At 40.4% G+C, this 15,732-nt stretch overlaps 1 protein-coding gene across 3 annotated transcripts in view; it reads right to left on the bottom strand.

Annotated features, from left to right (window-relative positions):
- The window catches only part of pde3a (phosphodiesterase 3A, cGMP-inhibited), a 79,868-nt gene that overhangs the window by 28,869 nt on the left and 35,267 nt on the right, over positions 1 to 15,732 (bottom strand). For all 3 annotated transcript variants that reach the window (XM_033325250.1, XM_026310967.1, XM_026310966.1), the window contains exon 2: positions 11,728 to 11,778. In XM_033325250.1, coding sequence (XP_033181141.1) covers positions 11,728 to 11,778 — 51 coding nt within the window. The remainder of the gene's footprint in view (positions 1 to 11,727; positions 11,779 to 15,732) is intronic.

The following is a 15,732-nucleotide window of genomic DNA, read 5'->3' on the forward strand; positions in this document are numbered from 1 at the left end:
GGGACTGATCTCATCTGGTCCTTTTGCTTTGTTGGTCTTTAGATTAGCTAGTTCCTTCCTCACTGTTCTGTGGCAAAGGCTAGGCCTGTGTATTGTGTTGATGAGGAGTCAGATGGTGACGGCAGGGGAGGAGGTATTGGAGGTGAGGTATACTTCAATGTTGTATGGCTGCTGATAGAGGAGATGGCATCAGTGGACAATGGGGAGGCAGCATTGGCAGAGATGCTGGGTGGAGGGATGTGAAGAGACCCCAAGGTATCAGCAAAGGTGGTGGAGGGAGGAGAGATGGTGTGTGAGGACACTGGGTCAGAGTAAGAAGCAGAGGTGGTGTCAGATCTATTAAAGAACAGGTTAAGTTCATTAGCAAACTTCGAGTCTCCTTCCACAGGAGTGTGTGACTTCTTATAGCCAGTCATTATTTTCATCCCATTCCACACCTCTTTGATATTATTCTGTCTCAACTTGTGCTCCTCTGTCTCTATAGAGGTGCTTCTTGCCACCTCCTCTTTTCTTGCCGCTCTGTTTCCCTCTGTCCGCTCGCACTAGTGAGAACCCAGGCAGTTCAAGCGAGCTGTCCGGTATATTTTCATGCAGCCAAGTCTCAATCAAGCAAAGCAAGCTACACTCTCTGTACTCTCGCTGGCTGCAAGCTAAAGCAGAAAGTTCATCCACTTTGTTGCAGAGTGAACTCACATTCCCCATAATAATTTTTGAGAGAAATGGTGTAAATCTCCTACGTTTTTCTCGATGCTTCACTCCTGCTCTGCAGCCCCTCCTACACCTCCTCAGGTCTTGGGGGATTTCAGGTTTTATACCAAGAAGCAGACCTGTTCCCTTGAGAGCTAACAGTTGCTCCCTTGTATAGATGTCGTTGCCACAGAAACGTATATTTTCTGTTGCAGTTTCCATAATCTCCATATGTCTCTCCACAGGAATTAGAAGATCCCAACTCATCCACTTCCGTCCGTTATCAGAGATAAAGCATAGATCTTGAATTGACTTGGATTAACAGATTCAGTAAAAAACTTGCAAAAAACAAAAAATAAACAGAGGAGCTGCTGTAACTGGCTGCCACCTAACAGGCGCCATTCTAGAATTTGTGAGAATGTGAAGACAGAGTGATTTAAAATTCTTAACGTCATGTTTTTCTTAAAGTGTACACATTTGTCATGTTTGCAAATTCAATTAAATCAATGTATTTTAAAACTCCAGTGAGGATGCTTCAAGTATACTTGCTCTTTTCACTACTGCCCTACACCACATTCATAGCAACACATATTCATATCTGGGAAGTGCCAACAACAGTTCATCATTGGCTCACACTCCTCTCTGCAGAGGTTTTTCTAAGAAATACACCCTTCAGAGATGGTCGGGCATCCAGCACCTTGGACAGCTGTTTCTTTGATCATTTAAATAACTGCTTCCTTGGTTTGAAAATAATTTATTCCCGCTCTGGTTCCAAGTGAGACAGATCACTCTTTCTTTTTAAAAACAACACCCATTACATACAGTCAGTGGTCGTAAAACAGCAGGCAGGCCTGCATGTTGAGAAACTGACAAACTGACAACCCCTCATCAAGTCGGATTAATACAGTACATTGGCACATTGCGTAATCATCTTATTGTTCTGCTGAGTGCACACTAGCTTTTGGTGTTTAATTTTTGGATGGTGGTGTTGTGTTATTGTTTGAAATGCAGGACATGACAACAAAATATGCTTTTGGGTACTGAGAAGATTACTGGAGAAAGTGTAACAAGAATAGTTTGACATTTTCTTAAAAAACCGCCCCATTTCCCTTCTTGACAAGAGTCAGATAAGAAAACTTCATGTCTTTATGGCAAATACACAGAGATCGCCAGTAGCTGATTTTGTTTGGCACAGAGACTGGAAACAAGGGGAAACAGCTAACCTGGCTCTGTCTAATGGCAACAAAAGCCATCTTTCTAAAGTTCACTGATTAAAGCATAATACTGTATAGTGTTTGTTTTATCTGTACCTTTAGACTCTTGATCAATTGTTACCAAAGAGACATGAGAGAAGTACTGATATTCAAATCGAACTCTCAGAAAGAAAATGTATTTTCAAAATATTGCACCGTTGAAATAAATGACGCAGTCATACAACACTATACTAATTTAAAATGTGGGCCTGTGCTTTTTAGGGGAGAGCAAGTGAATGGAAACTACAATTTCATAGCAGTTAAATATCCTACTCAAGGGCACCTTAACAGTTGGGCTATTTAGAGCAATTTATATTCCATTTTAAAAATATTCAGTTTTTGTGCCATTGCAGATTTTTGCATTTTAAGGTGCCACTGCATCTGCCACGTATTTTAAGAGATGCCACTGCACTGCAGATGCCATGGTATTTTTTACGAGGTGCCACTGCATCCGCCACGCATTTTTAAGGTGCCACTGCATCCGCCACGCATTTTTAAGGTGCCACTGCATCTGCCACGTATTTTAAGAGATGCCACTGCATCTGCAACGTATTTTAAGAGATGCCACTGCAGATGCCATGGTATTTTACGAGGTGCCACTGCATCTGCCACGGCATTTTGCCAATAGTTAGCGGCACACGGTGCTCTTGAAATGCCCATATGTCTGTATGTCAGCTCTGATGCTACTCCATTTGTCTGTACATAACACTAAAATAGCTACAGCTGTAATTATGGTGCCAGTCCAGTTGACATGTATGTGGCCACTGAGCTGCCGGTGTATTGATTTCACTGTACAAAGTATCTTTGATATATTCTGGTCACAAGATGTTTTTTGGACTGATGATTGCAATAGCCACATTAAAACACCAGGGAATAATAGGCTATAGGCTAATACACAAATTAGTCCCATGTTAACTGAAGTCACATGAGGATAAACATTCATAACTTAACAGCACACAACAGAAAATACAGAAACGAAGTGTAGACTAAAAATTCAAAGGTCATAATAAATGACAATTATACTTTCATATGGAAAACAGAGGAAAAACATAACTTATTACATTTAATCCTTGTGTTGACTGCTTAGAAGACAAGAAAAGCGTAGCCTAGTCTCCGCTGTCCTCGCTGTCCTGGCGTATATAAAAATGTACTGTTTGCTCCTTGTCTTATTTAAGCATCAAACTCTAGCCCCGCATTGCTATATATGTTTACTACAGCACCACCTGCTGGTTAAGAAGTCATACACCAATCCTTTTCTGTATTAGCACTTTCAATATCAGCTCGCTTCAAATATTGACTATAAAACAAATCACAGAAAACATTGCAGCTTATACCACCGCTAACGGAGTCCAGACGTGAGTGTCACCTTAACAGCAATAGGAAAACCATCGGGGCGGCGTGGATATAGGCTACGTAAACAAAGTTATATTAAGGTTATATAGTGAAATGTGCCTTTGCATTTTTTATGTAGTTTAAAGGAGGACGACAACAACAGTGACGCTCCTTACGCAACATGGGGTGTCAATAAAAACGCCAGTGGCATTTCCGGTTGCCACTTCTAGTGCCGCTAACACTGCGCAAAATACAGCGACACCACGAACCGCTAACTAGTGCCAAAATGTCGCGGCACCTCTAAAAAATCCCGTGTTAGCTGCCGTGGCACCTCTTGAAATGCAGTGGCACTTCCGGCATCTTTAGTGGCTCTTCCGGCAGGGTGTCACTGCAGATGCCACTACTCGCTGCGACTGTCAATTGAGTCTGGCTCTGCTGCGCGCTGGCGCGTTTTGTGGCATCTTCTCGTGATAACGCCGAAATAAACCTAAATTAGGCCGTCAATTTTGATCGTACAGATAAAAGCAATATATCATTCGAATCTGTAAAGGGTCTAGTTTTAGTTGGATAACCTCATAATAACAACAAAACGCTGTGCTTTTGTAAAATAAAGAAAGCAGACAGGTTCTCTGTCATCTCTCTTCGCGGACGCGTAAATAAAACAACCAGAATCTCAGCGAATACTTGGCTCATAAAAATTATATGGCTAGAAAGCTTGAAATGTTTTCTTTTAAATGAAACTATTCAAGTGTTAAACAAACCATCACTTTCTATTTAATCCGTATGAACGTAAGAAGTACGTTTTCTCCTGCCTCACCTCATTACGGCTAATTTGATTCCGCCTCGCACTTGAGCGAACTGTTCATATGGAAATAATCTGAGGTGAACCAGGTAATAACGTGCACGCGCCCGAGAAATGACATAAAACTTCATCATAGAATTTACTCACTTTTTCTGTCCATTTGGATGATGGCACTTTACGCAGGTGAAGAACCGTTTCGTTTGTTCCAGACAGAGACGAAGAGTTTACTTTGTCCTCAGAGGAAAAACACGACTCAAATGACGAACGTTTGGATCCACATTGAATAGTGTTGCACTAATCCCCTCTCAACCACATTGCTGACTGAAAGGCTCATTATGGGGGTCTTTGTCTTCTCAGGTAAATCACAAGACTATTCATGCTCAGACACATCTTCATGCATATGCCCTTTCTAAACAAAAAGTATGTTAGAAAATTTAAATCAGTGTATTGTTTTCTGTGAATGAGTGAACAAGATGACTTTCACGTCATTGTGAAGCAAACACTACAGTACAAGATGCATTTCTCAAAAGTCTTGTGAACCAATGTTCTGTTTGTGTTTTATGGTCTTATTTCAGTGACTTAAAAATTGCAGTTTTTCACTAACCATCCAAAAACACTGTTTTCTCAAAAACACAATCATATATAAACTTGCTGCTCACATGTTATTGTAGCCCAGTTTGTACAGTGTTATCAGACTTTAGCCATTAATATGTTTAAAAGCAACTGAGAAAAAGCACAAATGTCCTCTGACCTCTCAGATAGGCAACAGCTGTCATCTGTTTCTGACCTTATGCCCCACAGCTTTGAAGGCATCAGCATGGTGTGAGCCAACCTTGTTTTCATGGGCAAAGTGAAAAGTTCAGAGCCTACTCTTAATTGCTGTGCCTAGAGGAGTTGAAGTACCACAACTAAACACAGTCCAGTCTTCGTAGCCAGTTAATTTATCTAATAAGCACCCGAGATCCCTTTTTTCCCCCAATGAATGTTATCAGATTTTTCTCCCCCAGTGTCCCATTCACTTTGACAACCAGCTGCCAAGCACCCAGAATTATTATAAGTAACAAGAGGGTGACCTGAACAACACATGTGAACACCTTGCATTTGTCTCCACTTGTGGGAATAGTAAAGGTTTCACATTTTATTTTACCAGTCAAATTAGATAAGACACTGTATTTATACAATTTTCCTGTTGGTCTGCAAAAATACAAAAGGTGTGTGTTCAACAAGTGTGAGGGGCTTTCCTTCACATATGTTACACATGTGACGATGACGCACGTTTACAGATACTTCGGGCACAGGGCCAGTGCTGGGGCTAAGCAAAGCTCTTTTAAAGACAAGGAGCTGTCCTGTGGGACATCTGATGGAACATTTGTGGACAAATGACGATTGTACTCTCATTCCTCCTCTCATCTACATCTTCTCCCTGTCTTCTTTCTTTTACTTTGCTGTAATGACTGCCGTGAGGATAAAATGTAAACACTAGTCTCTGGGCTAATTTACAGGCTGATTTAGGAGTTCGCTAAAGAGGGAGCTATAGGACAATATGGCTGCTGGTGAACATCTGGCTGGACAGTGACAAATGTGATCCTTAAAGGGGTCTCAGCATCTCCAAACACCCATGCATGAACACACACAACTACACAACACTGCTGCAGCAGTGTTACTAGGTCTCCCCCCACAGCCAACTAAAAACCCAAGTGAAAGAATCACTAACATATACAAGAACTACAATTTAAATCTACAGTGACAATGGCACATAACCAAATACTGATCATGGAGCACAGAGATACAGCACTGAGAACATTGCGTCACTATGCTTGACAAACTGGAGTGGCCATAAAAGGAGAGAGGATAACAAACGTGTTGGGTTTGATTTTAATGCTCAAAACCAGACATAAAAAACTGTGCGGTGAAAGGCTCCAGGTGTATGGGTACCAACTAAAACATGAGCTATGTGACAGTGGGGATTTTGCATCCACTGAATTTGTACTATTGTTCTTTCCTGAAAAGTTTCCAATTAAACAAAGCTAACTAAAGTGCAAACTGTAGGGAAAGACTGTAAAGCCCTGACAATCACTGGATCAAGCTTTTATGCGGAACTTAAAAACTAAGTCTCAGCTGCGAGATGTTTCTAATCTTCTAACAACATGCAATCTAAAACTTAATCATCAATAGACATCCTGTAACAGATCAAGTTGTAAGTTCCAAAATATCATAAGGTTATATTAGACTTTTCTGTCAAGTTAGATGATCCGTTTTATTAATCAACTATGGCCAGAACTTTGCTTTCTGAAGAGAGACCTCATACAAGTCCCTGAGAGTAACTCCTGTCTGAGAAAAGGCTTTACTAAGGTGATGGAAAAAAATTTTGGACAAATGTGAAGACAAATGTGGCATTAAAATTCTTAACGCCATGTTTTTCTTAAAGTGTACACATTTGTCATGTTTGCAAATTCAATTAAATCAATGTATTTTAAAACTCCAGTGAGGATGCTTCAAGTATACTTGCTCTTTTCACTACTGCCCTACACCACATTCATAGCAACACATATTCATATCTGGGAAGTGCCAACAACAGTTCATCATTGGCTCACACTCCTCTCTGCAGAGGTTTTTCTAAGAAATACACCCTTCAGAGATGGTCGGGCATCCAGCACCTTGGACAGCTGTTTCTTTGATCATTTAAATAACTGCTTCCTTGGTTTGAAAATAATTTATTCCCGCTCTGGTTCCAAGTGAGACAGATCACTCTTTCTTTTTAAAAACAACACCCATTACATACAGTCAGTGGTCGTAAAACAGCAGGCAGGCCTGCATGTTGAGAAACTGACAAACTGACAACCCCTCATCAAGTCGGATTAATACAGTACATTGGCACATTGCGTAATCATCTTATTGTTCTGCTGAGTGCACACTAGCTTTTGGTGTTTAATTTTTGGATGGTGGTGTTGTGTTATTGTTTGAAATGCAGGACATGACAACAAAATATGCTTTTGGGTACTGAGAAGATTACTGGAGAAAGTGTAACAAGAATAGTTTGACATTTTCTTAAAAAACCGCCCCATTTCCCTTATTGCCAAGAGTCAGATAAGAAAACTTCATGTCTTTATGGCAAATACACAGAGATCGCCAGTAGCTGATTTTGTTTGGCACAGAGACTGGAAACAAGGGGAAACAGCTAACCTGGCTCTGTCTAATGGCAACAAAAGCCATCTTTCTAAAGTTCACTGATTAAAGCATAATACTGTATAGTGTTTGTTTTATCTGTACCTTTAGACTCTTGATCGAATGTTACCAAAGAGACATGAGAGAAGTACTGATATTCAAATCGAACTCTCAGAAAGAAAATGTATTTTCAAAATATTGCACCGTTGAAATAAATGACGCAGTCATACAACACTATACTAATTTAAAATGTGGGCCTGTGCTTTTTAGGGGAGAGCAAGTGAATGGAAACTACAATTTCATAGCAGTTAAATATCCTACTCAAGGGCACCTTAACAGTTGGGCTATTTAGAGCAATTTATATTCCATTTTAAAAATATTCAGTTTTTGTGCCATTGCAGATTAACTGTAGTGGCCTTCTGCTATCCAAGAAGTACTATTTTGAAGCGTGTGGATTCTTTCCTGCTTGCAGTCATTGGTATTTTTGTGGCTGGTTAATTTTTTGCATTTAGCTGACAGGAGGCACAACGCTCATAAAAGACAGGAAAGTTCCTGATTTCACTGATGCCAGCTCTTGGCATATCCAGACACTGTGGCAGCATGTCTGGTCACTAAATTATTACAAACCTATGTGATATTTGGTCATACCCCCCCCCCCCCGCCAGCTTTTGTTGACATGCTACATTATATATATCTGACTACCAGCATCAATAAACTGTTTTTATGACTCCACACCAAGCCAATTTGTACACTAAACCATGCATGAACATTTTGTTTTGACATTTCACTATGAATAACAACAGTGTAGATGATCGATGCTCTTAATTGTCTGTGTGAACACAGTTTGGAACAGTACTTCAATAGACATGCCATAGATTAACACCCACACAGCAGTTCATGTAAACGAAAACCAAGGGCCAGTCAAAACAAACCAGCAGTAACTCCTGAAGACTGAAAACCTGTTTGTTCACACAGCCCCTCACTACTCATGGTCCTACTCTACTGTATCTGTAACTTTAGCCACAGTAATGTAAAAATAAATAAATAAATAAATAAATAAATAATATTAGCAAATTGCACATAATTCGTAGTGTTGGTGTAATCTGGTTATTATACCAGATCAGTGGCATTTTGACAAGAAACTTCTAATTTAAAAGCTTATTTACAATGTCTTTTTTTGGTAAATAACTCTCCCATGATATAATATTGAAAATACAAAAAATATATAATTACTAAATGTTCATGTATTTATACAGTAAACATTCAAAAATATTTAAATGTCGATATAATAAAATTCATTAAGTTCAGCTACATCTACACACAAAGTCTACAGTTCTCATGTGAACTATCTGACAAGTGCGTCGACACTGAATGATGTGAATAAGATTGTTGGTGTTCCTGTGGTCTGCCAATAAGTCTGCAGAAGACAGATGATGTGCATTGGGCACAACAAACAAAACACTGATCCTCCTGTCTAATGACCATGATAAATGGAATAGACAGGCAGAAAGGTCACATATTTGTAATTTCTGAGATGGTCCACTACATGCACGTTTTAACCCTTGGCTGCCCTATCTGAACATACAGTGCTCTAAGCTTCTAGTAAAATGTCAGTATAATGTGGGCTTCTTAAAACTGTGCAACAGTGAGAATATAATGTATCCTACAGGAGAGTTAGAGACTGGATGGATGCCTCAGGGGCCTAAGGGAGAAAGAAAGGTTTTGGATTCTCTTAGTTAACACATTTTTGTAATGTAAGCCTCTCTGGCTCATCATAAGACACACAGACACACAAACTGCAGTGCTTATTTTGCAATTAACCACACACACTAACCCTAGCACTCTGAAAAATGCAGGAATGTGCTGAACAAGAAGAAGGGAGAAATATTAAAGAAATACTTAAGTGTATCCATTATTTTTTTTTCTCTTAGGTTTCTTTCACGTTTGAAATTGGACATTGGCAGTTTTCTATTTCAGTGGCAGTGCAGTTAGTGTAATGGCCATGATTACATCTGTCAAGATGGATTAGCAGAAGAAGTTGAAGAGGACTCTGGGAGATGCTGATGTTCTCTACTTAGAGACACTCCTCAGCTTAAGGTCCTAGAGCCTCAAGTACACCCTACAGCCAAAACTACATCCAGCAGCACTACATTTCCCACGTCATAATAAAGCCATACCCCCACCGTGGCCCAGCTCCTACAACCACTCTGTCAGCTAAGGCCGACGCTGTGCTGAGCCAGGTCCTCGGCTGTAGCCAGGATACAATTACACGCCATTACATATTTTATTAAAAGAGGGTGGGGGTGTTGGGGGATCAAAACAAAACAAAAAAGAATAACTGCCTCATTAAAGATTTAGTGGGAAAGGTCAGGACAATTGACCCCTAACATGCAGCCATCTCATCTCCAAGGAGAGGCTTGTTTTTCCTTCCACGTATTTCAGGGTGTCTGATTCCAGCAAAGGAGCCGACTAAGATTAAAAAAACAGGTAGAGAGAGTCAGACAGAGTCAGAGAGACTAGAGGAGGCAGAAGCAAGACGTGAAGGAGAGAGCAAACAAAAGAGATGCATGAGGTAAACTAAAGTTGTTTTAAAAGCTTAGAAACTGAACAGGCATACTAAACAAAACCTAATTAAAATGACATTTTATCCTTCAGTTTCTCTCAAATAAATGGCACCAGCTTTTCCTGTTGCATGACATAAAAAGTAGGAGCTTGAAAATTGCTAATGCCTCTGTATCATTTGTGGCAGATCAAATTATTTCCAAGGCAGAGGATAGTCAAAAGTGCAAGTAGTTATATGTTTTCATCCTCTTTCAGTCTGAAATTTACTCTTGCCACAGGTCCTGATTTAATAATAAAAAATTCTACTAGACTGTCATGATGGAACCAACCCGAAAAAGGTCAGTAACCTCTTTCAACTCCCAAACCCACAGTTTAAGAAATGCTGATCTCGAGTGTTTGAAGTGCTTATAGTGATTTTGAGAAATCTTTAACATGACTGCAATGTCATGGCTTGTCTGCCTCAAAGACCACTCTTCTAGCCTTTCTGTAATTTAGAATAACAGTCGCAAGATCCAGGCCTACAAACACTTTTCTCTAATAATCTCCCTGGGTCATTTTCCAAAACCAGTCTGTTTTCAAGTTGAATACAAATATTTAAATAGCTCTTTCCATACATAACTTCGCTGTCAATTCGTAAGCTAAAATATCCACTGCTTTGGACTGGGAGGGAACAAGATGCGGTTTGGAAAATGACCCTGCTGATGTGCACGTGTTGGCAAATACAACATAGTTGAGATCAATCAAGCAATCCCGGTCAGTGGCTAAAGAGCAGACTGTGTGATTTAAACGTGCTATAAGTTGCTGTGACACAGCAAAGTGCAACCAGCTTGGTCCAAAAGAGCAGAGCCAAGGAAAAATAGCCACGAGAAGGTGAAAGATGCCAACATAAGCCACAACTTCTTACACATCCTGTCAGTCTCATGACTATTACAGGATTCAACTTACAAACGTGTAGTATTTATCTGAATAAAAAAATATAAATAAAAAAGATTGACCACTGAATTTAAATGGCAGCTTGGGGAATGCATCAATCAAAAAATATATGCGCCCCCACTAACCCCACATAACAAATTGATTTGAGCCTTGGACAATATTTCAAAACTTTAATTTACTATTTAAACATTTTTCTACTCTGAAGGGATATTGTAAGGCTGACTCTGGAAACAGATATGCCATTGGGTAAGTCTTAGCATCTCTAGGAAATTATATGGTCTATCAATTGATTTCAAGCCCAATAATGCACAGCACAGTTATGATCGCTATTCATGAAAATCCCCAAATTTTCCCTCCAACCACAACTTTGCAACATTTACTGCTACCCAAGCACATTGTACTTTGTCAGCACTGGTGTGGCGTCACTTCTAAAGAATACCCTTCTCACAGGGCAACATGCAGTACAGGGCGCACACACTGTATATGGCTACACTAATGAGCAGGGCACTGTTTGTTTTTCATGTACTCCAGAGTCCTGCCTGTGGCTCTGTAGCAGCTTAATACATCAACTCCAATACACACACACACACACACACACACACACACACACACACACACACACACACACACAATCTGCCTCCAAAGATGGGAAAGGTAATCTCAAGGATGTGGCTGTGTGTGTCTGTCCTCTACAAGCCATGTCCCCTGTGCCGAGTCCCTGTACTTTCAATTCCCTGGCCTTTAATGGCCTGTGCAGAGACTTGCAGCCAAATCACAGCCCTGCATCCTTTAAACTAACTGACTACAACAAGGACTCTGGTGGGAAGTGATGCCTCTGGACATGCTGTTTTAACCATGGGTAAAACAAGCGGGTGAGCAGGTAGGATACTTATAAGGTGTGTGTAGGAAAGTGACAAAACCTAGTTCCTGTGTGTTTTCCTGCCAGATGTTTATCATTACTAGTGAGTCTCATTATCTGTGGACATTGCTAACCTGTGATCCTCTGAAGCCTCTCTTGTGGTCCCAGTCCGAGCGGGGAAGCATCTGTGGGAAAGCAGAGACAGAAACATCTTCAAACCACAATCCTGCACATCTTGTTTGTGTTAGTGTCCTACAGCACAGGCTACACAATAATGGAGATATACTGTGCTGTAGCTAAAAAACAGGAGGAGCAGCAGTGGTGATGCAAAGAGCTCAGGAAATGTGGAGGAATGGAAAAAAGGTTTTATCTATTTTTTTTTTTAACTTTCCATTAAACACAGACATCTAATGCAATTTCACAGTTAGGTTTGGTTTACTTTAGCTCCTATTCACTGCCTAAGGAACTGGTGGGGGCTAAAGACTTTAATGCTGTCTAATTACCAGCCTCTGTGTCCTCCCACAATCCTCATAAACCTGTTTTCCACTTTTCTTGGAGTCACCAAATGCATCAGTGAAGCTCTCTAACTGATTTTTGGTGAACATGTTGTAGCAGCGCCAAGTCAACATTAACTCCCACCACCCCCTACTCCGTTGCCTCTGTTATGGCTTTCTGCCCCAGAACTGAGAAGCCCTGAGAATCCCAGCATGTCGCTGTGACAAATTGCTACTGCACACACTGAGGCAAGGGCTCAGTATAAGAGCCAAACTGATAATTCAGGTGTAATTTACTGTGTCGGTGGAGGTCACCGAGTTGTATCAAGCTGTGAGTGAAAACATTAGGAAGAAACAGCGGTTTTCAGTCGCCAGTGCTACAGGCCTGTCTGGACAACAGTAATGTTTTGTGGTTTGTTTCCCCACAGTGCTGCTTAGTTCTAAACAAATACAATAGTGGAGTTAGTGTTCCTGTTGCCTTATTATAGGGTCGTATAGGCTGAGAAACCTTGACTGAAAAAATATATGTACATTTGTATATTGCACTGAAGATTGAAACTTTAAACTGTTTACTGGTCCCTTTACCTTTTACTGTACCTCTTGTGGTGTATAACCCTGAGTTTTACTTTTATGTGCTGAGGTTTTATGTGAAGTTATGTGGCTCTATGTCTTCCCCCACTCCAATTCTACTGAGGTGAAAGAAAGATTAAAAATTAAATCTAGAAGATAATGTCCCATGTAAAAACAAGTGATCCATAGACCAGGTTTCTTCAATACTTGATTCATTTTGGTGATGACCCTTTTGTTTACATTTTGATCGCTAAATGTGCCTTCAACATATTAAGTGGGACAGGGCTCAAGGTATGGTCTGTTGGTAACTTTTTTTTGTGACATAGTTTTGTTAGGTCAAAGTTCTGGAAACAATGGGTGCTGCTCCACCACACACTTATAAGGTGTGCATAATAAGAATTGTACACAATGCAATACACACACATTCATAAAGCGAAACAGTGCTTCCATGGTTGGACATGTAGGAGGTGGTAAAGAAATTCAGTATGAGGGGGTTTGTCCTTCCTTAACAAACTTCTCTCATCCTTTATTCTGCAGTTTGAGCTCCATAGCTATGAAAAGCCTGGATCCTCCAGTGGTCGGCATGATAATATTAAAGTGTTTCACATTAAAGCTCTGTCAATAATGCGTGTCCCTTCTCATGCATTACAATAACCAGATGTGTAAGTAGATGTGTAAAAGGCAAATGTGTGAGATGTACAGTAAGTTACTGTAAATGATTTAGCCAATGAGCCTTATGAGTAATGGTCTTACTCTTGACTGTTCTGCAGGGTTTTGCTGTTACAGTAAAGGTGCTGGCAGGTTGTGGCACAGTCCATTAGAGGGTCCTAGAATCAGTGTGACTCTCCAGGCGCGCACACATATAAACAATCTTTCGGCCTTACAGTCTTATGTAACCCAATCTTTCATCTCTCTGCTCTTAGAGACAGACCCAGACTATACAGAAATCTACATGTCCTCTTTGATGTACCAAAACAAAACCAAAAAAAAAAAAAAATCCACACAGAATCAAAGCTGAGCATAAAATTTGAGTGGCACAGATAGCGTCTTGCACAGAGGGACTTTAGAGGCCACAGTGGAGCTAATTTCCTCTGAGACCGGCTCCAAAAATTTGATCAACAAACACATGTGAATGATGTTCTACTTACTTACTAAACCAAACAGTGGATACAGTCTGGTGCCACTGTGTTTACATTTTTTTTTATCCATTGTTCAGAAATCTGTAAACAAAATTTCAAAGTTTTCTGTGCTTTTCAAGCTTCAAACCACCAGTGTTAGAATAAACTGCAGTAACACAAACATCATCTGTTTTTCAGACACACCATGCAACATCAGTTACGAGAATCGAAAAATAGATGAACTAGAAATTAACCTCAAAAGGGCTCAAATATGACCAATCAATACAGAAAAAAGAAACAATAGATAAAAAACAAGAAAAACAAAAAAGCATCTGTGAGCCTTGTTTTGATTCGAGAGGATGGAAAAGCACAATATAAGATTATACTTAAAACATGTGACACCTCACTGCCAATATTATGTCTGAAGAGGTAAAACCACACATGAATGATTTCTTAGATATCTCCTGGTTTTTCGTGGACACCCTCCAGGCACCATAACACAGCTGAAGCAGTAAAATTTCCAAATGGATTTGTTTTTGTCCTAAAGCTCCAGTGCACCTACTGGGAAAAATAACAACTGTGCAGAAGTTATGCCCTCTGTTTCACCCTCTGCTAGATTCATTATGCTGCCCCATAACTCTGAATAAGCCAGGTCTAGCAGTGGCTTTCCATCACTTACAGCAATACCCTTGATTTATAAGTGACTAAAACCGGTCCTTGGGAGAAAATATGCTTTGTGTCTTTGAAAATGGAAGTATGTCTCTCAAGTCATGCTATAGCTACCAAAGTAACATGACACACTCAATGAGGTTTGAGGCACTTTTATGGGACTTTGGCTCTGTTGTGAAGGTATTCTGGCGATTGACTGTACTTTCACGATCCAGAATGACACGCTCAAGAAACAAACAAGAGAAAGAAGTGATGAACAGCTGCATATTAGTAAAAGGTACAGCCAAGTAAAGAGAACTTCCCATAAAATAAATTGTAAATAACATTAAAAACATGCTGAGCTTGAGCAACCATTCAAACACCACCATTCATGTTAAAAAATATGTTGATTTGAATTGATTTTAAACAGAAATTTATTTAGCACTCAATTTATATTTTTAAATAAGACATGCTGATTCTGGCATTCTCTGTGTTTAGACTTGGTCATAATATTGTTTGCATGTGGCAGAGGCTGGAAGTTAGACCATTTTTCTGTTTTATTTTTTGCTAAATACTTTTCAGCTCCAAATGTACATCAGTTTCTATTGGTTGGTAATGACTGCTGTAGTGGTTTTGACTATTGACGACAGTTTTGATATAATTTGTTCAAGTGAGATATCTGATTTCGGTTTCCACCTGAACTAGACATGAAGGGATTACTTCTTATAAAGTTTGCAACACTAAAGAATTATATTTAAAACTTCACTAAAGTGTCTTTCCAGGAACAATGTTACTGTGGATACTCCATAGAGTTATGTGATGGTGGTGGTGCTGGAGAAGGAGGGAAGAACGAGAGGTAGGACCCAAATGCAGAACCAAAAAGAGATTAGGTCTGAGGCCGTTCAGGCGGACGACCCCTCGAGGAGGCAGAGGTCTGAGGTGAAGGTCCAGCCTGGGACTCTGGCTGGGCAGCAAGGAGGGACTTTGAAGAGGGGCTGGCCGTAGACTGAGGCGAAAAGCTGGCAGGAGGCTCAGGTGAGTGGCCAGCTGGAAGCTCAGGTGAAAGACCTGCCGGAGACCGAGGTGACGCGCTGGCCGGAAACTGAGGCAAAGGACCAATCTGAACCTCAGTAGAGAAGCCTGCCGAAAACTCAAATGAAGGGCTGGCGGGAGACTGAGGTGAGGAACTAGACAGAGACTCGGGTGAATGGTTGGCCAGAGACAGAGGCGAAAAGCTGGCAGGAGACTCAGGTGAGAGGCCAGCTGGAAAATCAGGTGCAAGGCCTGCCGGAGACTGAGGTGAGGAACT

The sequence above is a fragment of the Mastacembelus armatus genome, chromosome 6 (genome assembly GCF_900324485.2).
Source record: "Mastacembelus armatus chromosome 6, fMasArm1.2, whole genome shotgun sequence".
Taxonomy (NCBI): Eukaryota; Metazoa; Chordata; class Actinopteri; order Synbranchiformes; family Mastacembelidae; genus Mastacembelus; species Mastacembelus armatus.